General features: G+C 46.7%; 1 protein-coding gene across 2 annotated transcripts in view; it reads right to left on the bottom strand.

Moving 5' to 3' along the window:
- RASA1 (RAS p21 protein activator 1) overlaps positions 1 to 26,212 on the bottom strand; it is a 1,157,575-nt gene that overhangs the window by 773,762 nt on the left and 357,601 nt on the right. For both annotated transcript variants that reach the window (XM_078675333.1, XM_078675334.1), the window contains exon 13: positions 10,985 to 11,062. In XM_078675333.1, coding sequence (XP_078531459.1) covers positions 10,985 to 11,062 — 78 coding nt within the window. The remainder of the gene's footprint in view (positions 1 to 10,984; positions 11,063 to 26,212) is intronic.

Below are 26,212 nucleotides of genomic sequence, written 5' to 3'. Positions count from 1 at the left end.
ATACCTCCTCTCTTAATTTAACTCCCACTCCCCTCAACAGGATCATCTCCAATGCCGCTTCCCCTCCTACTCTCAGCCCCCACTATCCTCCCTACACCCCCACCACGGCTATCAGTCTCACAGACTACACCCTGACCCCACCGCCTACCACCAATGCCCTCAGTCAGATCACCAACGTCCTCCCTACCTCATCCACACCCCTCCCGCCCAAAACTTCTCGCCTGCCTAACTCCATCCCGCACACCAACACAACGCAGACCTGCTCGTACACCAGCCCTCTCTCCCACCTGCACACGAATTCCCTTGTCAGCCAATCACTCCTGACTGCCACCTCCACCCCCTCCACCTCCCCCACGATGGAATACATCATGGCCACCCTCACTCAGATCAAAGAAGACATACACACCATCAAAGAACTACTCTCTACACACCCTATACACCTCTCACCCTCCTCAACCTTCCCTCCCAACTTGTCCCCTACTCCGCCGGCTGACTCCCGGACTCAACACAATTAGTGAGGGCAAACCGATATGCTCGCTTCACAGCATTTACCACCCACCCAGGGACAACTTCACCTTTTCCCAAGAAATAATGGAGTTGATCTCAACTAATTCCGGACGGCAACTCACCCAAATATACCTTGGTGACTTCAACCTCCACTGGAACGATCGCAACGACGCAGTGGTAAATAGTCTTAAAAATGTCCTCGATGCACTTAACCTCACCCAAATATGCAACAGCCCGACCCACGAGAAAGGTTCTACCCTCGACCTGATCATCTCCAAAGAGGATTCTATCCAACTCGAGTCCATCCAACCCTGTGACTGGTCAGATCATCATATTGTCACATTTTTTATCAATGAAAAAGTCAAAGTTAACCCGGCTCAACTCTCCAAGCCCAAAGTCTGGAAAAGAGACTCGAAAAAGCTCAACCCAGGCTCTTTGCCCCCTAACAGTTGCAACCTCCTACTGCCACCGACAGGCGCTACAGACGTCCAAACTCTGACTGACCACTATCTCAACGCTATGTCCTCTATAATTAATGAGGCTGCACCTATGGAGCTGAAAAGAGTCTCTACTAAAATCTCCAAACCATGGTACGACGGGAGTCTCAATGAGGATAGACGAGACATGCGAATGGCAGAGCGTACCTGGAGATCAGCTCCCTCTGCAATGCACCTAAAAGAGCTGAAGAAAAAGAGAAACGCCTACTTCAGGAAAATAAAACGCTCAAAATCAGACTTCTTCAGCCTCCAACTCGACCAAGCAAAAAACCGCCCGAGAAAACTGTTTGAGCTAATAAAAACACAATTCAAGGAACAACCCCAACCGGTCAACACTAGGCATGAGGCACCCTCCTGTGAAGACTTCGCTGCTTTCTTTATCCAAAAAACTGACAAAATAAAAAGCGATCTCCTCATTGACGCAAGCCTCTACTCCAAACCCCAATGCCTAGCACCCACTGAACCAAAAAACAATGCTACATGGTCTACCTTCGACACATACTCGGAAGAAGAAATTGGCAAACTGCTCAGCACCCTGAAACCATCCAATCACCTCACGGACCCTCTCCCTGCCTCCGCAGTAAAAGACTTTACTCCTTTGCTTCTCCCTCTCTGGACTAAAATTATCAACAGCTCTCTCCAACAAGGAAGCATACCTGACTCCCTCAAAGTTGGTCAGGTCACACCTCTACTAAAGAAACCTACAGCCGACCCCTCTGATCTCAACAATTACCGTCCCATCACCAATATTCCTACTCTCGCCAAACTGTTGGAAAAATGCGCACAACTACAATTGACTAAACACATTGAGCAATTTGACCTCCTCAACAGCCACCAGTCAGGCTTCCGAGCAGGACACAGCACAGAAACTGCTATGACTCACATAATTGACGACGCACTTCAAATGCTAGACCAAAACGACACCTGCCTCCTCGTCCTTCTTGATCTCTCTTCAGCATTCGACACCGTTAAACATGAGAATCTACTAGAACTACTAAACACAGGAATGGGTTTATCTGGAACTGTTCTCAAGTGGTTCACTTCCTTTCTTCACAACAGGTCGCAGAAATTCAAGAGCAACAACCTGATGTCCTCGCCAATACCTGTAACGCTAGGTGTCCCCCAAGGATCCTCTCTATCCCCAACTCTGTTCAACCTAGTCATGGAACCTCTCACCTCCTTGCTACATGCATCCAACGTAAACTTTCACATGTACGCCGATGACACTCAGCTATATCTCAAGCTACAATCCCCCAAAGACATCTTGCGTCTGAACTCAACGATCAGAAGCACCCAATCTTGGCTGGCTGATAACCACCTCAAACTCAACGCTATGAAGACTGAGTTCCTTCTGATCTCACCTCCCACGAAAATATCTACCACACAAACATGGCTTAAGCACCTAACAGCACTCAATGTCCAACCGACCATAGTGGATTCAGCAAAATCCTTAGGCATAACACTTGACACCAACCTCAACATGCAGCAACATATCAGCAAGGCAACAAAGGGAGCGAACTTCCAGATCAATACTCTGAGGAAACTTAAACCCTACCTCCCAGCCAAAGACTTCCAAACAGCAGTACAAGCACTAGTCATCCCACGTATTGAATACGGCAGCACCGCCCTTTGCGGACTCCCCCTAACTACTACCGCACCACTAAGAGCTTCTCTGAATGCTGCAGCGAGACTCATCACTGGGTCAAAAAAGCACTCCCATATTACCCCTGACTTGAAATCCCTGAATTGGCTGCCTTTTGAAGCCAGAATACATCTGAAAATCGCCTGCATGACACACAAGGCGGTACACCTAAACTCACCCGGCTACCTCGCTCAGAAACTGACAATCTCTGGGGGAATTAGAAACACGAGAGGCACAAACAATCTTCTGCTGAAACCTCGAAGATTCAGGAAGGAAAAAACATACAAGCGCTCCTTCTCAGGATTGGCGCCTAGGATTTGGAACTCACTCCCTCCCGAAACCAGGCTTATCTCTTCCACTACACTCTTTAAAAAAGAAGTAAAAGCTATCCTCATGGCTAAATACACTTGATCTATTATCTCGAACTCTGTTAACACGCTGCACCGATTTGTACTACATGCTTGACCCATTTACTTATTTGTATGAGTTGTCTTATTACTCACGTGATGGGCTTTGCAGCCACCTATCTGTACTGTATGATCTATTGATTTATTGTTTGACTATGTTCCCTCATGTACCCCTCTATGTAAAGCGCTCTGATATCTGTGAAGATCTTGTTCGCGCTATATAAAACTTTGAAAATAAAATAAATAAATTAAAAAAATATATATATATATATATACACACAAATATTTAAAATCTTGCAGACATACAAGTCTGTACATTTGCATGCATTTTAGAGAATGGAATAATACATAAAAGGGGCAAAAGCACTCGAATCTGATCTTAATGGAAGAGATGGAGTAGAACAACCTGCCCAACCGCTGCATCTTCTTGATGCTAAGATTGAAGACAGTAATGCTTAGTGAACCTGTGGACATGTTTTCATGTCGCAGCACAACATATATTTTCCGGAGATACTCCAGCAAACAAAGCTGTCGACGTTGGTACTGTTCTTGCCAAATGAGCTTGGACTTTCCTCTGCAAAGGTTCGTTAGCCTTGCCATGGCAGAAATGAATAGTAGATGCCAGCCATCTGGCTATTGTTGCCTTTGCTACAGCATTTCTGAGTTGCTGGACCATAAGCCACGAACAGCTGGTTAGATCGTCTGGTATCCTTAGTTTTCTGTAGGTAGAATTTTAAACAGAGTTTTACATCCAGCGAGTGTAATGCTCTTTCAGCTGGAGTGGATGGATCTGGAAAGAATGTTTTTAATCTTACCAGGTTGTTCAAGTGAAATTGTGTTAGTACCCTAGGAATGAACCTGGGATTTGTTCAAAGGGTTACGTAGACCCAGGCAAAATGTAAAAAGGGTTCCTTTATAGTGAAAGCTTGGATCTCACTAACCCCTCTTTCTCAGGTAAGAGCCAAAGTGAGGAATATGAGATCAGTTTTATGTATCGGCTCAAATGGACGGTTCATTAACTGCGCTAGCACTTTGTTGAGTTCCCACTCTGGAGGGGGTGCCCGCACTGGAGGGAAGGCTCGGAAAAGTCCTTTCATGTATTGTTTGACAAGTGAAGAAGAGCAGAGAAAAGGACATTTTGAGCATTTCCTGAATCTGGAAAGAGCAGCAAGATGTATTTTGACCGATGAAAAAGTAAGCCCAGACTTGGCTAGAGAAAGCAGATAATGGAGAACTTTTTCTGCAGGAGCTTGAATTGAGTGAATAGTATTCGCCTCACACCAACGGCAACATCACTTCCATTTGAAGCGATAAGGCTTGATTGTGCTTTGGGCACGAGATTTGGCCAATATTTAACGATAGACCTGTGAAATGTTAAGGTATTTGAACTGTAAGAAATGAGGAGCCATGGGTGCAAGTGTAAAACTGTGGGTCCGGATGAACCACTTGGCCTCCGTCCCTTGACAACATCGTAGGCATCGGCAGTAAGCGAATGGGCTTGACTTTAGACAATAGTAGAAGTTCCTGGAACCAATATTGTCTTGGCTAACGGGGTGCTATCAGAATAAGATGGCAACCTTCGAGATTCATCTTGCGGAGCACCTCGGATTCAATGGTATTGAGGAAAAAGCGTACACACAAATCCCTGACCATCACATCCCTCTTGATCCCCGTTGAGGGAACCTGCTGGCCTAATATCTGCATTCCTCGCTCTCTCTCGTTGCGAATAGACACAAGCTTGAAAACTGGGTTAGCCTGTTCCTTTTCCAGCTTCCACTTGTGACAGTCCGACTGAGACGTGCTCAGCGTGCCTGCCAGGGTATTGTGGAGACCCCTGATCTGTTTGGCTCTCAGGGCATCTTGCAGAATGCGACCCTTTCCCACAATTCCTGATCCTCTTGCGAGAGTGTAGCTGATTTCGCTCCTGCTTGTATGTTGATATAATACATGCTGATGGTATTGTCGGTCCGGACTAGCACAGAGGAACCCGCAATCCTCGGGAGGAATGCTTGGAAAGACAGAAAAAAGGCACGGAGCTCCAGCCTGTTGATCTGCTGTTTTTGTCTCCGAGACCATCTTCCTTGAATCAGCAAAACCTGCAGATGATCTCCCCATCCTTCCATGGAGGCATCAGTCGTTAAAACGAAAACTGGAATGGTCTGTAGGAACGCAAGACCCTGGGTTAGATTCTCTGTCTGCGACCACTAATGCAGAGAATTTATCATGCGTAGCGTGACCTTGATGGTATTGTCCAACGAACCCATGGCTTGTTGCCATTGAAGTTGCAGTTCCTCGTTTTGAGCCGTGGCAAGGGTATGAGATGTATCGCTGAAGAGCACATCCTCAGGAACGAAGTAAACATTCGGACTGAGACTGACCTTTTTGAAATTAACCTTGCCAATTTTTGAAGACATAGCTGGCGGCCGTTTAACCAGAATGCGTTGCACTGGACCGTGTCTCACCTTGCTCCGAGAAAAACATGACTTGGAGAGAACGTAACTGTGATTTGCTGTCGTTGAGAACCAGAGAAGAGAAGAGATGGGTACATTCTGCTGTGGCAATCTTAGCTTCGTGTTCTGAAGGACCTTTCTAGATAAGGGAATACTTGTATTGCTCAAGATCTCAATGCTGCTGCCACTGGTGCCAAGCACTTCGTGAAGGTTCTTGGTGCCGATTTGAGCCCAAACAGGAGCACTTTGAACTTATTATGGGCGCCAGCCACTTGAAAGTCAAGATATTTACGCTTTTTGTGGTGGATAGGTATGTGGAAATACGCATCATCCATATCCAGAGAAGCCATAAAACCTCCTTCGTTTAAACAACTCAAAATCTTGTGAAGACGAGGGGGAGGGGGAACCCTGGGCGGAGTAAGAGATGGCTGTCTGATGAATTCCAGGGCGTGGCCATTGGTCTAGAACCCATTGGTCTGATGTCATTTCCTGCCACTTGTGAACAAAAGCCGAAATATTTGGGCCCACGGGTAAGGAAGGTAAAATGGTTGGCGCCCTGTGGAGATCACTGCTTCCGGTTAGTGTCTCTGCCTTGATACTGCGATCTCTTTCGATCACCCTGAAGGAAGATACTAGTCGTAGACTATTGACGGTATGATGCCTGGCTCTAAGGCTGTACTGGGATTGACACTGCTTATTCTGTTGGTTTTGGTATCCTCCTCTTGATTTAAAACCACGTCCTTTCGCTCCTCTGAAAGATCCGTGCCCGTATTGAAGGGTGCCTAATGATCATGCAGTATCCGTGTCAGTTTTATATAGCTCAGCGGGCTTCATCAATATGTTTACCAAACTAAAAACTCTCCATCATGTCTCTTTAAATAGATCAAAAAGAGAGTGCCTGTTTTTCATTTTACATGAAGTCAAATTGGGAATTGATACAAGTGAGTTCCATCATATGAATTTTTGAACATTGTGATTCAGAGCCTTCCATTCCTCTGAGTGTGACTCCCTAAACAAAAGTCAATGCTGACATGATGTGGTAATTATTGACTATTCTTTACCCTTGTTATTTCTCGAAGGAAAACTGTGTTTTTTTAAATAGATTTTTGAACGTGGACCATGGATTTAAAACTTATCCGGGTTCACACAGGAACAGTGTTACTAATAACCATGAGTAACACAAGGGATACAACATAAATTCCTTTAACACCTGAACAGCGGACTAGAGGGTGATGATATAGCTATTTCTTCACTTTGGCACAACAATATAATTTTCTAGTGTGTCTCTTCATTTAATTAAATGTTGGTTGCATTACGCCACAGGGTGAATAGTGGGAATGGATAAGAGGAACTATGGTGAAACCCTGAGAAAATAGAATAGCTACAACATTGTTTGTTTTGAATTGTGTTTATGGTTTTTTTAACAGATCCCATAAACCTCTCAGAAAAGAGGTTATGCACAAGACGCCTACCAACAAATAGAACACAAGTTGGTAATGAATGCGTTTATGTGAATATCCATCCACCGTGAGTAGACACGTTAGGGGGTGTACTGCCTCGTGTGGTGAGTTTTTTTTATACATTGTGGTCCTGAAGAATGCTGGGTCGTAAATGACCATATAGCTGAAACATGTCGACCGTTTTCTAGGACTAGGGGTTCAAATTTACTCAACTCCGTATGTCCGTCTGCACATATTGGTTTTAATTGAGTTCGAATCACCTCTCCATTAAAAACGTTGGTTGAGAGAGTGATCTATACTCATTTTAATCTGCACTTATTAATTTTTTGGTTTGCTGTAATTTCACACGCACTAACCATAGGAACCCAATAAAGACAAACGGCTACCTGCCTTGAGCGGGTGCCTGAGGGTTCTTTTTTGACATCTTGGTATTTCCACATTTGGTCTGTGGTATGGTGAATGCATGTGCATGGAGCACTGATGGGGGTTTGGTGATTGTTCTACCTGACCACTCTTTTGACAGAGTTCTTTGCTATTATTTGTATATATATACTCTCTAGTTTCCAATTGTTAGAATCTTGGTTTGCCTCTCAGGTCTGAAAGTAGTGGCTTTAAGCCATCCCTGACGTCTAAGCACTGTAGCTCCTGCTAGCTGACGGAAGTTGGTGTTCACGATGTGGAAGGCGCAATCTATAGCTTCCGATGCGGCACGTTCCTTCCTGCCTTCGGTCCTCAGGAATGAGGTCAATGAAACTCGCCATGTCTGACCACATTTGACTGTCATAACAGCCGATTATGGCTAGAACCTCTAATAGAGGCCGCTGTCAACGTAGAGAATTTATTTATTTGTTTTGGGTTTTTTGCCTATAAGGTCCAGACGACGTTCTTCCTTGTTAGGCGGTGTGGTGATAGGCATTGCGGGATTTTAAGATTGTTGTTGGGCGGCCTGTGAAATTACTGAATCTGGCTGAAGGGTGGCCTATCAGACAGGATGGGCTATTAGCAGGTGCGCAGTATTTCTTTTCTATGCGCAGAAGCACTGCTGGAATAGACATTGTCGATTATAGGCATCACTCTCTTGATCTTACTGGATTATTCCTTGAAATCATGAAGTAAATATTCTGTCTGTTCGACTGTAACTGGCAGTTGAAATCTAGCTGCTGCCCGCTTCATTAAATTATGTACAGGATGCGGCCATAGATGAGGCCATCGTAGACTTTGATGTCGTAGACATGGTTATGTAGGCGAGGTTATTGCAGACGGGAACGTCATCATAGATAACCGTCATGAACAACCATCATAGATGAGGCTGTCGTAGATGACAGTCATAGACAATGCCATCATAGAGGAGGCAATCATAGGTGAGGCCGTCCGTAGATGAGGGAATCATAGATGAGGCAGTCCTATGATGGCCATCCGTGGATGAGGCCATTTGTGGATGAGGCCATTCATGGACGAGGTAATTGTTGGATGAGGCCATTGGTAAATGAGGTCATACATAGATGATGAGGCTGTCATAGACGACAGTCATAGACAATACCATCATAGATGAGACAATCATAGGTGATGCCATCCGTAGTTGAGGCAATCATAGATGAGGGAATCGTAAGATTCCAATAATAGCCTCATCTCTCAGAACGTGAGAGTTATTGAGGAAAAGGTTAGACATATTTCGTAGTCTATTACCTTATTTTCTTTGATCCAAAAAGAAGTAAAAGCTGAAGAAAATGAGCAGAGCTCAGGGAGACTCCCTTCACACACGACGTGCAGTGAAAATCTGAGGGTAACTGGCTCTGCAGAGAGGGGTCTAGAGGGTGCTGTAAGTTGATTGGTTGGGACAAAATCTTTGGTCCTTTTGGCATAATGAGGTAGATAGGCTACTACAGTTTAGGCCTCAGGCATTTATCCTAGGCCTACTACTATAATTTACCTTTGGCACTGCTTTTTTATATACCGTGGGATTCCGGCCTCGGCGACAGGGAATGATTCAGGCATGTGAATCCATGAAATATACCCCAATACTGGATAACAAATAATGTTTACAGTTGTCTAAAATTCTATATTGAGAGAAAAAGGGAATTCAGGGTATCAGACACTTCTTTGGTTTGCTGTTTTCTTCTTTTGGAACACCTGGAAAACTGCACCCACTATCCAAATAGAGCACTGCAAGATGGATCTCAGCTTTCATTACCTTTTGACACGCCAAAGCCAAGTATATTTTCAAAGGGAGGTCAGAGTGCAACTTCCCAGGACCTTTGCTGAAGCAGTTGCACCATACAGCAGAGGGCCCTTTTCGAGCACTGCATTAGTTCCTAGGTGACATGTTACAAGAGAATTGGTACTTGGACATGCAGTCTTGTGATGCTTATTTCAGAAAGGTGAGTTACTCACCTACATCTAGCGGTTATGTATAGCACTGTACAACAATCTTAACCAAGAATGTGATTCTATGAGAGCTACTGCTAGAGAAGAATTATTTTTTTCCCTGTAATTACATTTCTCCAGCATTGATAGCTTTCACAAATTTACAAGCAGCCGTCCCTCTTCCCACCATCTGGACTCGATCCTTACTCACACAAGTGTGTCAAAATCCGACCTATAGCGCCTCTAGTATATGTGGAGTGTTTAATTAGAAGCATATTTACCTCATTGGTTGAAGTTTGGGAAGTTTTCAATAAGGGGAATTATTGTATTAATACAGAAACACTATAGTTTGCCTACAAGCATGCGAATGACGTTTAATATTAAGATTTCAAAATTATGGGACTCTCAGCCTAGTGACGGGTAAAGATTCAAGCATGTGAATGTACAACAGATGCGGATTAACTACACATTTCGGTGAAGTAAATTCCAAACACAATATTTGTTCTACAGCTCATGCCCACAGGTTGCAGGGTTAATGATGCAGTACATCAACATTTTGCTGAGAGATTTACCTGTGGAATATTGAAATAGGGAATACAGAATCACAGATACTCTGGCAAAGAATCACCCGGTCAAGAAGTGCCAGATTAAGAACACAAAAAACATAATATAAATTATAGAAAACGGAGCAAGAAAACCTGAGATTACAAGGATACAGAGTACAAGTAGCCAGGAGAAGCAGGTTCTATAGAATATGTCACAGTAACAAAAATTCCAGATATAAAATATCACTACACAGAGTCATAGAATACCACTACACAGATATGGTCACACTGCCATATAGGATATTGGACCTTGTGCGGTGATCCACTGTCTCCAAAATGCAAGACAACACTTTGATAGCCAACATTTTAAGTAGCAAGAAGCAAGACCCAAATGTCCTACAAAGCATTTCATGTGAATTACCTTTATACGATTAATGCTTGCTTCACAACCACAGTACAAATTCAGGCTCTACAAATCATTTCACCCACACTTACACAGTCCAGAGGAGGTTCTACACAGAAAATGAGTAGATGCAAATTCGGAATCGCAGTCATAAGTTGCCCAAAAACTTGAAGGTATTCGCTTCTTTCTGCGTGGCCTTTCCTGTACCTGGTAATTCGGACCCCCCCCATGTATAGTTAGCAAATTCAAGTATATTTGTAACTTTAGGGAGGTCGAGCTATGTGTGGGACCCTAAGGGTACGCTGAGGTAGGAGGAATTCTTGGGGGGTGAATCTGTTATCCCTGTCCCGATTCTCCGGGTCATTTGTCACACTACCTGTAGTTCCCCTGGAGATTCCAGCCATTTTCATCAGGTGGCATTTTTGGGAGAAATACATCAAACCTGATGTGAGGCTGCTGAGTTGTCATTTTCACAGGGCCAATAACTGCTTTTGAAATCATCAGGTTTATTTAAATAATTTTTTCCTCCATGCCATCCAAGAAGAGTACTTACATGATTAAATAGTCGAAGAAATACTATTATAGTGGATTTTACCAAAACTTTATCCAGGCTCATGTGATTAGTGCCAAGCTTACAGAATAAAAATAATTTGCTATTAAAGGGAATAGCTAGTAAGAAAAGAGAAACGGATACTGCACAATTTTTTACCTGACGAAGACGCTTGCTAGATGCTGCTTGAGCTGTCTTCCGTAAATTGCAAAACGTCTGTAAACTTTTCATCCAATCCTAAATTAAGAAACAATGAAGTATTATTTCATCTCTTTAAAATGATAAAGACAATAATAAAAATTACAGCATGAAAGAAGTATCAACAGCTTTTTATAGGTGCATAGTTTGTCTGTATGTTAATAACACTGGAAAGAAATGCTAAGATACATGCAACAGAGTAGTCTTCCAGGAGCAGTCACTCAAACAAGAAATTTAACTTTTCACAAAAGTTTATAGTCCAGATAGGCAAAATTTTAAGCTTTTGTAAGTCAAGTCAAGAATTTGTATAGCGCACTACTCACCCAGAGGGTCTCAAGGCGCTTGGGAGAGAGGGGATCGCTACTTATCGAACAGCCAAGTTTTGAGTTGTTTTCTGAAGGAGAGGTGGTTCTGTGTAAGACGGAGGTGGGTGGGGAGGGAGTTCCAGGTTTTGGCCGCTAGGTAGGAGAAAGATCTTCCTCCCATGGCGAGGGCTTGGTTGGACGATCGTAGTTGGCGGGTGGGGGTGTAAAAGGTCAGGCGAGTATTGAGGTATTTGGGTCCTAGGTCGTTGAGGGCCTTGTGTGCCTGAGTGAGGAGACGGAACGTGATTCTCTTGTTGACGGGGAGCCAGCGAAGGTCTCTCAGGTGGCCGGATATGTGATTGTGGCGGGGTATGTCTAGGATGAGTCGAGCGGAGGCGTTTTGAATGCGTTGAAGTATTTTCTGCAATTTGGCTGTGGTTCCGGTGTAGAGGGTGTTTCCGTAGTCCAGTCGGCTTGTGACAAGTGCTTGGGTGACGTCTTCCTTGTTTCGGTTGGGATCCATCGGAAGATTTTTCGGAGCATACGTAGGATGTTAAAGCATGACGATGAGACGGCGTTGATCTGTCTGGTCATCGAGAGGGAGGAGTCTAGAATGAATCCCAGGTTGCGAGCATGGTCCGTTGGTTTGGGTGCGCTTCCTAGGGCCGGTGGCCACCATGTGTCGTCCCATGCGGAGGGGGATGATCCTAGGATGAGGACTTCCGTCTTGTCTGAATTCAGTTTCAGTCGGCTGTTCTTCATCCACTCGGCTACGTCTTTCATTCCTTCATGTAAGTTGGTTTTGGCGGTGTTTGGGTCTTTGGTGAGGGAGAGGATCAGCTGTGTGTCGTCAGCGTATGAGATGATATTGAGGTTGTGTTGGCGTGCGATAGATGCGAGGGGACTCATGTAGACGTTGAAGAGGGTGGGGCTTAGCGATGATCCTTGTGGTACGCCGCAGATGACTTCGGTGGCCTCTGATCTGAAAGGGGGGAGGCGGACTCTTTGGGTTTTTCCGGCGAGGAACGAGATGATCCAATCCAAGGCCTTATCTTGTATCCCGACGTCCCTGAGGCGTTGCACAAGGGTGCGGTGGCAGACAGTGTCGAATGCTGCGGAGAGGTCCAGGAGGATGAGGGCCACTGTTTCCCCGTTATCGAGTAGTGTCCGGATGTCATCTGTGGCTGCGATGAGGGTGGTCTCTGTGCTGTGGTTGGCTCGGAAGCCGGACTGTGAGGAGTCGAGGGAGCCGTTAGACTCGAGGAAGGCGGCGGGCTGACTGTTGACGGTCTTCTCTATGACTTTGGCGGGAATGGGAGGAGTGAGATGGGGCGGTAGTTTTTAAGTTCGGTGGGGTCTGCAGTAGGTTTCTTCAGGAGGGCGCTGAGTTCGGCGTGTTTCCAGCTTTCCGGGAAGGTAGCTGTGTTGAGAGAGCAGTTGATGATGTTCCGGAGTTGGGGTGCGATGATGGAGTCGGCCTTGTTGAAGATGTGGTGGGGGCATGGGTCGGTTGGAGATCCGGAGTGGATGGAGTTCATCAAGCGGATGGTGTCTTCGGTGCTAATCGGGGTCCAGGCGCGAAGGGTGGTGGAGGGGGCTTCAGTTCGGTGGTGGAGGGAGTGGACTGGTCGCCAAAGCTGTTATGTATATCCGCGATCTTGCTGTGGAAGAATGAGGCTAGAGAATCGCAGAGGTCTTGAGAGGAAGTGATGTCGTTGTTGCCGGCGCTGGGATTGGTAAGCTCCTTGACAATGCTAAAGAGTTCCTTGCTGTTGTGTGCGTTGTTGTCTAGTCGATCCTTGAATGCTGATTTCTTGGTGGAGCGGATCAGTTGGTGGTGTTTGCGGGTGGCGTCCTTGAGGGCGGTCATGTTATCTGTGGTTGGGTGTCTTCGCCAGACTTTCGAGGGCGCGGCAGTTTTTTTTTTTTAGTTCTTGAGGTCTTCGTAGACTAAACAGGAGGCTTTTTTGTTTCCAGGCTTGTTGTGATGGTTTTTCAAGGGTGCTAATTCGTCAGCGCAGTGGGTGATCCACTGTGCGAGATTGATGGCTGCTTTATTTGGGTCCGTTGATATGGCGGGAAGGTTTTGGTTCAGAGATGTGGTGAGCTGGTCGGTGGTAACTTTTTTCCAGTTTCTGCGGGGAACTTGTTGCGGGTGGTGGTGGGTCGTGGTCTTTTTGAAGCTGAAGTGGACGCAGCTGTGATCTGTCCAGTGGAGTCTTGTGACGTGATTGAAGGAGATGTGCTTGCTGGAGGAGAAGATTGGGTCGAGCGTGTGTCCGGCGTAGTGGGTGTGGGTACTCACCAGTTGTTTGAGTCCGAGATTGGCGAGGTTGTCCAGCAGGGTGGTGGTGTTGTTGTCGTTGTTGTTATTCTCTAGGTGGAAGTTGAGGTCCCCTAGGAGAATGTAGTCGTCGGAGGGGAGGGCGTGTGGATTGATAAAGTCAGCGATGTCTTCACTGAATTGTGTGCGGGGTCCTGGGGGTCTGTAAATGAGGGTGCCTCTGAGTGTGGTCTTGGGGTCGGTGTGTATCTGGAAGTGGAGGTGTTCAGTGGCTATGAGGGTGTCTTCGGAGCTGGTCGAGATGCGAATGGTGTTCTTGTGGACGATGGCGATTCCTCCTCATGTTTGGTTGACGCGGTCTCTTCGGATGATCTTGTAACCGTCCGGGATGGCTATGGCGATGTCGGGCGCTGATGAGGCGTTCATCCAGGTTTCCGTAAGAAAGGCGACGTCCGGCGATGTGGTGTCGAGTAAGTTCCATAGTTCAATGGCGTGTCTGTGGACCGAGCGGGTGTTGAGTAGGATGCACTTCAGGTGGTTATTGTCGGATCTCTGTTTGGCGTTTGTGGGTGTGGTGTGGGACTTGATGCAGGAGAACTTGCAGGATTGGCAGGTGAAGGGTCCATGGGTATGTCCTGGGGTGGCTAGCTTGCAGTCGGGGAGTCGGCCGGTGTTGAGCGCAGTGAGGGTGGCAGCGTCGTACATTAGGCGGGTGGGATGGCCTCTGCGGGGGCCAGGGGGTCTGGCGCTGGGCACGGTCCGGGCGCGGACGGGCGTAGACGGGCTTACCTTTGGCGCGCCTTCGGCGCGCATGGGACGCACCCGCTGCGCGTTGCCATTCTACCATAAGTGGAGAGTGGAGGGGGGCGGAGCGAGGGAGGAGTAGATGGGAGGCGGGAGCGGGATGGCGGGTGGGGAGGGGAATGTTTGGAAATGCTGTAGGGAGCGGGGGTGGGGCCGCGGGGGTGGGGCCGCGGGGGTGCAGCGGCAGGGAGCAGGGAGGAGAGACGGGCTGGGACAACCAAATGGCACCAACAATAACAATGCCGGGCGAGATCTGGGGTACAGTCTGGCACAGGTACTACTCGGAAATAAAGCACAATGCACAAATACGATATCACGCGATGCAGCAGGCAGCACGATGGAGGCAGGGGTACGATGCTGGCACAAATATGAAATCACGCGATGCAGCAGGCACGATGGAGGCAGGGGCACAGTCTGGCACAGAGTACTACTCGGAATTAAAGCACAATGCACAAATACGATACCACGCGATGCAGCAGGCAGCACGATGGAGACAGGGGCACGATGCTGGCACAAATATGAAACCACGCGATGTAGCAGGCACGATGGAGGCAGGGGCACAGTCTGGCACAGAGAGGACGACCAGGAGCGGGTGGAGCGTTGTTCTGACTAGGTTAGGACGGTCACAGCTCTTCACCGCTCGGGTCTGATCTTAAGTTCAGTGGGAGGGAGGAGCAGCTGGGAGGCGGGAGCGGGGTGGCGAGTGGGGACGGGAATGTTTGGAAATGCTGTAGGGAGCGGGGGTGGGGGTGCAGCGGCAGGGAGCGTGGAGGAGAGACGGGCTGGGACAACCAAATGGCACCAACAATATCAATAACAATGCCGGGCGAGATCTGGGGCACAGTCTGGCACAGGTACTACTCGGAAATAAAGCACAATGCACAAATACGATATCACGCGATGCAGCAGGCAGCACGATGGAGACAGGTACGATGCTGGCACAAATATGAAAATTGCAAAAAACACAGTTGATGGACAGAATGTAGAACAATGTCATACATTCACCCCAGTACAAGGATCTGGGCCTAAATCGATGGTTTTTTTGCACTCCACACCACCCTGGGTTAGACACTGGCTATATGCAAATCAGCTCTGACCCTGTGCCTCATGGGAACAGTCCAGTCCGAACTACCAAGCCATGTCTTTCCCAGACCGGAATCAAGCATCCAAGGACCGGTTTCTGGCTATCAGCCTTCATTCAGCCTGGATAGCTTGACTCCAGTGGTGTGGAGAGCCTGGGACTCACGTCTGAGCATACCCAGCCCACTCGGGGTGAAAATTGCAAAAAACACAGTTGATGGACAGAATGTAGAACAATGTCATACATTCACCCCAGTACAAGGATCTGGGCCTAAATCCATCGTTTTTTTGCACTCCACACCACCCTGGGTTAGACACTGGCTATATGCAAATCAGCTCTGACCCTGTGCCTCATGGGAACAGTCCAGTCCGAACTACCAAGCCATGTCTTTCCCAGACCGGAATCAAGCATCCAAGGACCGGTTTCTGGCTATCAGCCTTCATTCAGCCTGGATAGCTTGACTCCAGTGGTGTGGAGAGCCTGGGACTCACGTCTGAGCATACCCAGCCCACTCGGGGTGAAAATTGCAAAAAAACACAGTTGATGGACAGAATGTAGAACAATGTCATACATTCACCCCAGTACAAGGATCTGGGCCTAAATCCATCGTTTTTTTGCACTCCACAACACCCTGAGTTAGACACTGGCTATATGCAAATCAGCTCTGACCCTGTGCCTCATGGGAACAGTCCAGTCCGAACTACCAAGCCATGTCTTTCCCAGACCGGAATCAAGCATCCGAGGACCGGTTTCTGGCTATCAGCCTTCATTCAGCCTGGATAGCTTGACTCCAGTGGTGTGGAGAGCCTGGGACTCACGTCTGAGCATACCCAGCCCACTCGGGGTGAAAATTGCAAAAAACACAGTTGATGGACAGAATGTAGAACAATGTCATACATTCACCCCAGTACAAGGATCTGGGCCTAAATCCATCGTTTTTTTGCACTCCACACCACCCTGGGTTAGACACTGGCTATATGCAAATCAGCTCTGACCCTGTGCCTCATGGGAACAGTCCAGTCCGAACTACCAAGCCATGTCTTTCCCAGACCGGAATCAAGCATCCAAGGTCCGGTTTCTGGCTATCAGCCTTCATTCAGCCTGGATAGCTTGACTCCAGTGGTGTGGAGAGCCTAGGACTCACGTCTGAGCATACCCAGCCCACTCGGGGTGAAAATTGCAAAAAACACAGTTGATGGACAGAATGTAGAACAATGTCATACATTCACTCCAGTACAAGGATCTGGGCCTAAATCCATCGTTTTTTTGCACTCCACACCACCCTGGGTTAGACACTGGCTATATGCAAATCAGCTCTGACCCTGTGCCTCATGGGAACAGTCCAGTCCGAACTACCAAGCCATGTCTTTCCCAGACCGGAATCAAGCATCCAAGGACCGGTTTTCTGGCTATCAGCCTTCATTCAGCACAAATATTAAATCACGCGATGCAGCAGGCACGATGGAGGCAGGGGCACAGTCTGGCACAGAGTACTACTCGGAATTAAAGCACAATGCACAAATACGATACCACGCGATGCAGCAGGCAGCACGATGGAGACAGGGGCACGATGCTGGCACAAATATGAAACCACGCGATGCAGCAGGCACGATGGAGGCAGGGGCACAGTCTGGCACAGAGAGGACGACCAGGAGCGGGTGGAGCGACCAGTTCTGACTAAGTCAGGACGGTCACAGCTCTTCACCGCTCGGTTCTGATCTTAAGTTCAGTGGGAGGGAGGAGCAGCTGGGAGGCGGGAGCGGGGTGGCGAGTGGGGAGGGGAATGTTTGGAAATGCTGTAGGGAGCGGGGGTGGGGCCGCGGGGGTGCAGCGGCAGGGAGCGGGGAGGAGAGACGGGCTGGGACAACCAAATGGCACCAACAATAACAATGCCGGGCGAGATCTGGGGCACAGTCTGGCACAGGTACTACTCGGAATTAAAGCACAATGCACAAATACGATATCACGCGATGCAGCAGGCAGCACGATGAACAGGGGCACGATGCTGGCACAAATATGAAATCACGCGATGCAGCAGGCATGATGGAGGCAGGGGCACAGTCTGGCACAGAGTACTACTCGGAATTAAAGCACACTGCACAAATACGATACCACGCGATGCAGCAGGCAGCACGATGGAGACAGGGGCACGATGCTGGCACAAATATGAAACCACGCAATGCAGCAGGCACGATGGAGGCAGGGGCACAGTCTGGCACAGAGAGGACGACCAGGAGCGGGTGGAGCGACCGGTTCTGACTAGGTCAGGACGGTCAGACAAGGCATTGCAATAACTCTTACAACATTCAGATAGCCTCCTTGTGTGGACCGCCTAGGACCACCAGTTGTATAGTATTAGTTTTTACTTCTTCTGTTTCAAAAGTTTTTATTGGACGTTTCAGGGTTATATATCATACAAATCATAAATTGCAATGTACATACAATCAATACTTGTAATTACACATCATTCAGCATAGAAATGCATTATGTCCCATGGTGGTGGTCATTCGGGACGATCTTGAAGACAATGTGGCAAACCACCATGCAGCCTTCCTAGGCTGGGTTCCTGAGGGGCTACAAAAAAAATTAATTGGAGATGGAAAGGAAAGGAACGGAGTGGATAAGAGGAAGAAGGAGAAAATGGAAAGAGAGAATAAAGGTTAGAGATGAGATGTAAGAGGTAAGAAGCTAGATGTAAGAAGTAAGATGTTGGATGTTAGATGTTAGGTGGTCCACCACGATGCGGCTTAGCAGTCCAGGTTACGAGTGACTGGTTATTTAAGCTGTGAGAAAGTATGAGCGGCCCCCCGGGAGCTGTAGGGAGAAATGGGGAGCATGATGATTCACGGAGGTTTGTGGGTTTTGAAGTAGATATCTAGTGAGTTCCAAAGTTTCCTTTGTGAAGTTCGCCCCGGTGTGTTTCGTAAAGTGATATTATCAGCTCCTCGGAGGTTAATCACCCAGTTTAGCCAGCAGGCATAGCTTGCCTTTTTGGTGTCTTTCCAGTTGTTTAGAACGACTTTCACAGCTGCCGTAAAGAGGAGGTCAAGGAGTGCCCTGTCTATTTCTGGGAGTTCGGTCTCTTTAGTAAATCCGAAAATAAGATAGGAGAGTTCTTTGGCAGGTGAGATATTAAATACTTTGTGGACGAAGTCAAATACCCTATCCCAAAACAGTGAGACACAGTCGCATTGGAGTATGAGGTGTTCTAGATCCCCTTCTGCACGCTTGCAGTTCCAGCAGAATTCGTCAGGGCTGAGTTTATGTGCATATAGGCGAGCCGGTGTCCAGAAGACTTTATGCATGAGCCAGAACTTGGCTTGTGATAATGTAGGGCTTATTTTATGGCTTGTGCAAGATCTCCACGCCGTGGACCACTCCAGCTCTGAGATGGAGAAGGAGGCGACTGACGACCAGAACTGCATTGTTTTGGTATTCAATGTTGGTGATTGCGGGCTCAATAATTTGTATGACCTTGAGACCTGGTGGCCTATTTTATTTAGGGAGGAGAGGAGTGAAGGAAGAGCTGGGTGTTTGGATGTCAATCCCGCTTTTGTAATGGCAATTTTAACGTTGAGGAATATGTAGAAGTCGGAACTATCAATCCCAAAGTTCGATTGGATTTTCATAAAGGGTAGAGGGTAGCCATTGTCATAGAGTTGGTGGGGGAAGAAGATTCCCTTCTTGATCCAGGTTGGGTTGAATAGTGGTTTACCTTTGTAGGTGATTGAGGAGTTTTTCCAGATCGCTTCCCACCCAGATTTTCTTATCGTTGAGTCTAACAGTTTATCTACTCTGAGTAGGGCTATTTTGGTGTTGGTAAATATGGGTTTAGAACATGGAATGTGATTCGCTTTCATTGAAAGGATCGAGATGGGAGGCATGCCTTCCAGAAGCGCTTTTTCGACATCTAACCACTCCGGCGAGTAGTCCATTGGGGGGGGGGACAGCCAATAGGATCCTTGTTTCGCTAAAAAGGCAATTTGATATCTTTTAAAGTCAGGGAGGTTGACTCCGCCCATGGATTTATCTAGTTTCAATTTTTGCAGGCTGATACGTGCTTTTTTCCCTTTCCAGATGAAATTGTTAATAGTTTTATCTAATTTATTATGAAATTCTTGGGACAGCATTAAGGGGAGCATGGTAATTAGGTAGTTTACCAGCGGTGTAATCATCATCTTGATGGTCTCCAGCCTACCCCACCAAGTGATGTTGCGGGGTGACCATCCGTCTAGTTGAGTTTTTATTTTTTCGAGAGTGAGTTTCTCATTATGTAGTAGGGTTTCTATGATGGAGCTTCCAAATTCTATACCCAGGTATTTGATGTATTTGTTTTGCCAGACTTGACCTGATAAACCTAAAGATTCTTTATTAGTGAATATGTTGAGGGGTTTAACTTCAGATTTATCCCGATTCAGTTTGTAGCCTGAATGTATGATTCTATAGAATCCATCAGTGCGGCTATAGAGGTATCAGGGTTTTCAGTGACTATCAGAATATCGTCTGCGTAAGCAGCAAGTTTTACAGTTTTATCCCCGAAGTTGATGCCACTAACATCTGCGTTCTGTTGTATGTCGCGGAGGAGAGGTTCCATTGCCAGAAGGAATAGAGAGGGAGATAATGGGCAACCCTGTCTAGTTCCTTGTTCGAGAAGGAATGGTTCTGATAACGAACTGTTGATGGCAATTCTAGCCGAAGGGGAGGCGTACAATGACATGACCATATTAATAAAAGTCTCACCCATGTTGAATATGTGCATGCATTGGCGGAGGAAGAGCCACGACACTCTATCAAACGCCTTCTCCGCGTCCAGGGTGATTGCTACAGCGGGGGCATTTGAGATTTTCGATTTCTCCAGTACATGGCATAGGAGTCTCGTATTGTCGTTAGAAAGGAGATGTTTCAGGAACCCCACCTGTGAGTTATTTATTAGGGCGGGTAAAACTTTGTTTAGTCTGCATGCTAGAGCCTTCGCGTAAATCTTGCAGTCCAAATTTATGAGGGATATCGGCCTATAATTCTTAGGAAGTAGGGGGTCTTTCCCATCTTTGGGGATCACTATTATTGTCGCTTCACTCATCGTGGGGGTAATTCTGTTTGACAGTGGAAATGAATGGAACAGTTTAAGGAGTCTTGGGTTAAGTTGTTCTTCAAAAGTTTTATAAAAGTTGGCCGTGAAGCCGTCAGGCCCCGGAGCTTTATTGTTCTTTAGTGTTTTGACTGCGGAAGAGATTTCTGCTATAGTCAGTGGGGCCCCTAGTCTGTTTTTGTCAGGTTCGGATAACCGTGGGAGTCGGATTGAGTTTAGATATTTGTTACATTCTTCCATGTTGAATTGGTTATTATTTTTATAGAGCTCCTCATAAAAGGACTGATGTGTGGATAATGTCTTTCTGTTTGGTTTTGGTATTATTGGATTGGTCTCTAAACAATGTTATATGGAATTGCTTCCTTTTGTGTTTAAGATATGAAGCAAGGAGTTTCCCTGCTTTGTTACCCTCACAAAGTCTTAATGCCTTGAATTTGTTAATCCATACTCCTGCTCTTTTACTAAGGATGGCGTTGTATTTATATTTCAGGGTCGTCAATTGGTCGATGGTAACTTTATTGTTCAGATCACGGGAGTGTTGCAACTCTAGTTGCTTGATTGTTTTCTCTAGAGAGTCCAGTTCGGAGTTTAATTCTTTATTCATACGGGCCCTGATACCTATCAGCTTACCTCTTAATGTGGCCTTGAACGCGTCCCATACTAAGGTGGGGTCTGTTTCTGGTTGTGAGTTTATCTGGAAATATTCTTGTATGCATTGTTCTATGCTTAACTTGTTCTCTGGCACTGAAAGTATCTCATCGTTGAATCTCCATCGTCTGGGGGGATAAGAGAATGGGAGCCTGCCAATTTCATATGGATACCTGCATGGTCCGACACCAATATGGGGGCTATATCAGTTTCGTCAATGAGGTGTGTATGAGAGTCGGATATCAGAAGGTAATCAATTCTTGAATAAGAATTGTGAGGAGGGGAGTAGAAAGTATAGTCACGGCCATCTGGGTGTTGGAGGCGCCATGAGCCATGTAGGTGGAATTTGGCACACATTCGTTTCAATGCCGCGTGGGCGCGTGGTATGTACTTTTGGATTGCCTGTCTAACAAGGGATCTAATGGTAGGTTAAGATCTCCCACGACCACTAGTAGTTCATCTTGTGGAATATTTTCAAGTTCTTTCGACACATACTCCCAAAATTCAGGCATGTCTGTATTAGGGCCGTACATTTTTGCCACATAGATATGGTCCTCGTCTCTTTGAAGGTGTGCAATACTCAGTCTACCCTCGGAGTCTACCGAGTGTGATATCAGGGATAAGTTTGCCTTTTTAGCAACCAGGGTGATCACCCCTCTTTTCTTTTGATTCGCGGGGGAGCAAAGTGTCAGTGAGATCCAGTTTTGTTTAAGATTATCAGCATCAATCTGGGATAATTTGGTTTCTTGCATGAGAATTATGTCTCCTTTAGTTTTGGATAAGTAATTTAAGATTTTTTTGCGCTTTACTGGGTGATTAAGCCCCTTAACGTTTAGCGAAACAATATGTAGAGAGGCTGCTAAGTTCTTATCTGAAGCCATAAATATTTGTTCGGATTATTGCGGTGATGGGCCGCCACGAGATTTTGTGTGGATATGGTCTTACTGTAACGTGGATTTCCGCACACCTAGGTAGTCCGTGTTCTATGGAAACTCCAATAGATAGCGCTGCAAGCCTAGTAAGGCCTTGGGACGCGTTGCACACATCGCGGTGGTAGAGAATAATTAGTAAGTAAGAAGAAGGAGTGAAAGTACGAGTAGATAAAGAAAGGGAAGAAAGAAGAGTAAAGAATAGACGAAGAGTAGTACATAGCAGAGATACACCAGAGAACAACAGTTTTTTCAACCCTAGAGCCCCCCCCAACTGAGTCAACCCCCCTTGCACCCCTCTCCCCTCCCACCCCAACCCCCCTCCCCAAAACTCGAACTGAAGAGCTGCGACAGCAGTGCTGTCGGCGCCCGCACAGGGACATATGTAATAAAGATGATAGATGACCCATAGTGCGATATCCTTCTGATATGTTTTGTGTTCAAACATCTTGGTAAAGTTCTGATAACATTAAGAGATAAAGAAACGAAAGTACATTCAACTTATATCATTTAACCATTTGACTTAGCACTTCGGGCTCTCCGAAGGATGTCTGAAGTAACGCCTTATTTGAAGAAAATTACAAAGTAACCCGAGAACTTCTTACTTAGAGACCCCCTCTTTTTTTTGCATATGATAGCTAGAATTATTGCTAACAGTTTCGGTTATGAATAGGTACCATTAGGCATTCAGGGGGCTTGTGGAAGGTAGAGTCTTTTGTACTCAAACATTAGAACGTAAGGCTAAGTGTAAACAATAGAGCGTGTGTCGCTTGCTTAAAGGTAAGTAAAGCAACTACCTGGTAAATCAACCTCGTATTACAATCGGCTCACATCAGGTTATCGGTGATAGTTAACGTACATTAAAACTCTCATCGACTTATGGGCAGCCATAGTGTTAACAGGCACAAGACAGTTGAGCACTGTAAGTAGTGCAGTGTAGTGCTGGAGCCCTCCCATACATGGAGCATATCAGTAGACTTACATCTTATAACTAAGAGAAAGACAGGCTAAGTTAGGTGAGGGCTTGACACCGGGATGTCTCAACCCAAATTAAGATTCCGATCACTGAGGTAAAGTTCAGGCTGTGGAGGGCACTGGGAGGCTAGGACTGGTCGTAAGGCTGGAGTAGCAGACCATCTGAATTCATCCTTCATATCACTGCGTTCAGACATACCTGTCTCTATATGACTGTATGTAGACAATATATCGTATGTCGCTTGTTTAGTCCCACAGCAGAATGTCAACAGGCTATCCGTAGTAGCTGATGGTCATAAGAACTCTAGACACTTATAGCTAGTGATAGTTAATGATTGCTAATGTGGGGCGCAACTCAGTTAAGCACTGCACGTACAGAAGACCATATATACAGATTACAGAGTTCGATCAGTGAGGTTAAGTTTCGTCTATGGAAGACAATGAGAGTCTAGGGCATGCCGTTAAAGGCCGTTAAAGCTGGAGTGGCTGGCTGCCTGTATTCAATTTTCACAATTCAACATTTGGACGTACCTGTCAATAAGATCATTGAAGACGAGGGCTAGAGATAGTCCTAACTGCCTTTTTCTTGGGCATCTGTTTTTCTTTTATTGGATTGACCCCCAAACGTGTCCATTTCTTGGTGAGGTTTGTCGCTTAGGTAGCATGCTAAGTCGTGCGGATTGGTGAATATAAGGGAGCGGCCATGGTCTGAGATCTTAAATTTCGCTGGGCCCGCAAAAGAGAACTGAATATCTTTCGCCGGTAATTTCTCTCGGAGTAAAAGGAAGCCTTTCCGTATTTCCACCGTTTCCCTTGAATAATCCTGGGTAAATGTGATTCTGTTACCTTCCCAGCTGATGTTGTGGTTTGTTCTAGCATACCTTAGAATGGCTTCCGCGTGCTGGAACCTCAGTGGTTTGCATATGAGAGGTCGAGGGCCTCTCAATGTGCGGTGTGGGAAGGTCGGCACTCTGTGGGCTCTGTCTAGCTCCAATCCGTGCTTGAACTGTATCCCCGTAACAGAGGGAATCCACGCTTCCAGAAAGGCTATGCAAGAGTCAGCGTCCTTTTCTGTATGTTCTGGGATCCCGAAGATTCACACATTTCCTCTTCTGTTGCGATCTTCCAATTCTGAGGTTTGGCGTCTGAGGTCGTTGGTGGTTGTTTGGAGATGCTGCGTAATTTTAGCGCCCGTCGTGGACTTGTCTTCGATATCGCTAATTCTTTGCTCTGCTTCGTCTTGGCGTAGAGATAAGGAGTTCATGTCTGCCCTGATCGCGGTTAGTTCAAGCTGCATCGCGTCGGTGTTGCATTTCGTCGATTTGGCTAGCTCATGCACGTCCGCCAGCTTCCTCAAAATCATGTCTAGTGTGCTAGCAACGTCACCCCTGTTTTTGATAGGTGAGTCTGAGACGGATGTTTCTGGTGGTACCTTCTTAGTGTTTTTGGAGTCCCTGTCCGCCATTTTCGGTAATTACTTGGTGTCTAATCAGTAGGAAGGTGGATCGATAGTGGTTGAACCACGGCCGACTGCAGAATCAGAGTCAGACTTGTGGGTTCACTGGCAGGGAGTGCACCTCTGGCAGTATTGCTTTTCTTGGCCCACAGTGTTCATGAGATCCTAGTTTGTATTGGGGCGCTAGTAACACTGCTCAGTAGGCTAGTTGTAGTTGTTATAGTGTGGGCTCAGTGTGTCCTTCTCTCAGTTGCTGGACGGCGTTGACTGGTGTCGTCTGTATCTACTGCTGGGCGTTATTAGGGCTGAAGAGCAGTTATGGGCTAGAGCTGGCCGTTTTTATGATGGCTGATCACTGATGCAATGGTGCTGGAGCGATGTTCCTTTAAATTGTTGGACGGCCGGCTGCAGTTGTTATAGTATGGGCTCAGTGTGCTTTCCCATCAGTTGCTGGATAGTGTACCTACTGCTGGCGATATTGGGGCTGAGGAGCAGTTATGGGCTAAAACTGGCCGATTTTTGTGGTGGCTGAACGCTGAAGTGACTTGTCAAATGAAAAAAACGCCGTCTTAAAATGTGTGTAGGTCTGCCATCTTGAGGTCAGGCGCGACGTGCTGGGCGATGGTCTGGGAGCTCCTTTTAACGTGTGTGTTGGGGGATGTTAGAAGGCACGGTAGACATAGCTCAGTATGGGGACATTTAGACAGTCCCGAGAAGCCTCGAACAGGATAGCATGGCGAGGAGGCAGGCTGCGTTCATTGCAGGGTCTTATCAGGACGCCATTTTGTAGTCAGGCAACAGTGGCGCGAGACAGGTTAATTTTGCCTCCCGTTGCCGTGTCAAGTCATCGGGGCCATCCGCGCGCTGCCCTGAGAGTGGGTAATTCAAGCACTCCCCTCCGTTGTAGAAAAACGCACTCTATCTGGGATTAGCGAGCACCTTCGAGTCAGGAGCGGGGATCGCGATCACAAGATGGCGGCTGGTTATCGGGTCCCCGGACGGTCAGCCCGATCGGCTATAAAACTCCTTTCATTGTCCGTAACGGGGTCGCAAATCACATTTCCCCGCGCACCAAATCAAGCGGTTGCAGATGTCATTGATCTGAGTGGCGCTCGGGCTCTGGGTCGCACTGCAATAGGATCCGATTCTGTCCCTGTGTGGAGCGGAGACAGATTAGGCGGCCATTCTCACTGCCGTCCAAGCCACGCCCCCATTAGTTTTTACTTCTTAAAGGGGAAACGTAAAAACATTTATTTATACCAATAAGGGAATATGGTAAAAAAAAAATGTTTAAAAGCAAGGATAGCTGATGAGAGGTACATCCTTTCTTCGCAAAGCCAAGACTTGTGGTGCCTCTCTTCTTGGACGTGGCTGGTGCAGTGGATGAATGGGGAGTGTGTCTTGGGTATTAAACCCCACCCTCAGATACCAGCTTGTTGACTCTCAGCGGGCCTTCTTATATCACTGGTAAGTCTATAAGGCAGCCAGAGTGTTGGCCATAGACAAAGACTCCAAACACCTTAGACAGGAATAGATGGCTATACCAAGGTTGTGACTCCCTCGAAGGATCCAGAGACGCAACTGCATACTATGCCTGATAACAGTATCTACTACAGGC

Source organism: Lissotriton helveticus, chromosome 2_1 (genome assembly GCF_964261635.1).
Source record: "Lissotriton helveticus chromosome 2_1, aLisHel1.1, whole genome shotgun sequence".
NCBI classification, from domain to species: domain Eukaryota; kingdom Metazoa; phylum Chordata; class Amphibia; order Caudata; family Salamandridae; genus Lissotriton; species Lissotriton helveticus.
This window is presented reverse-complemented; position numbering and strand designations above follow the sequence as displayed.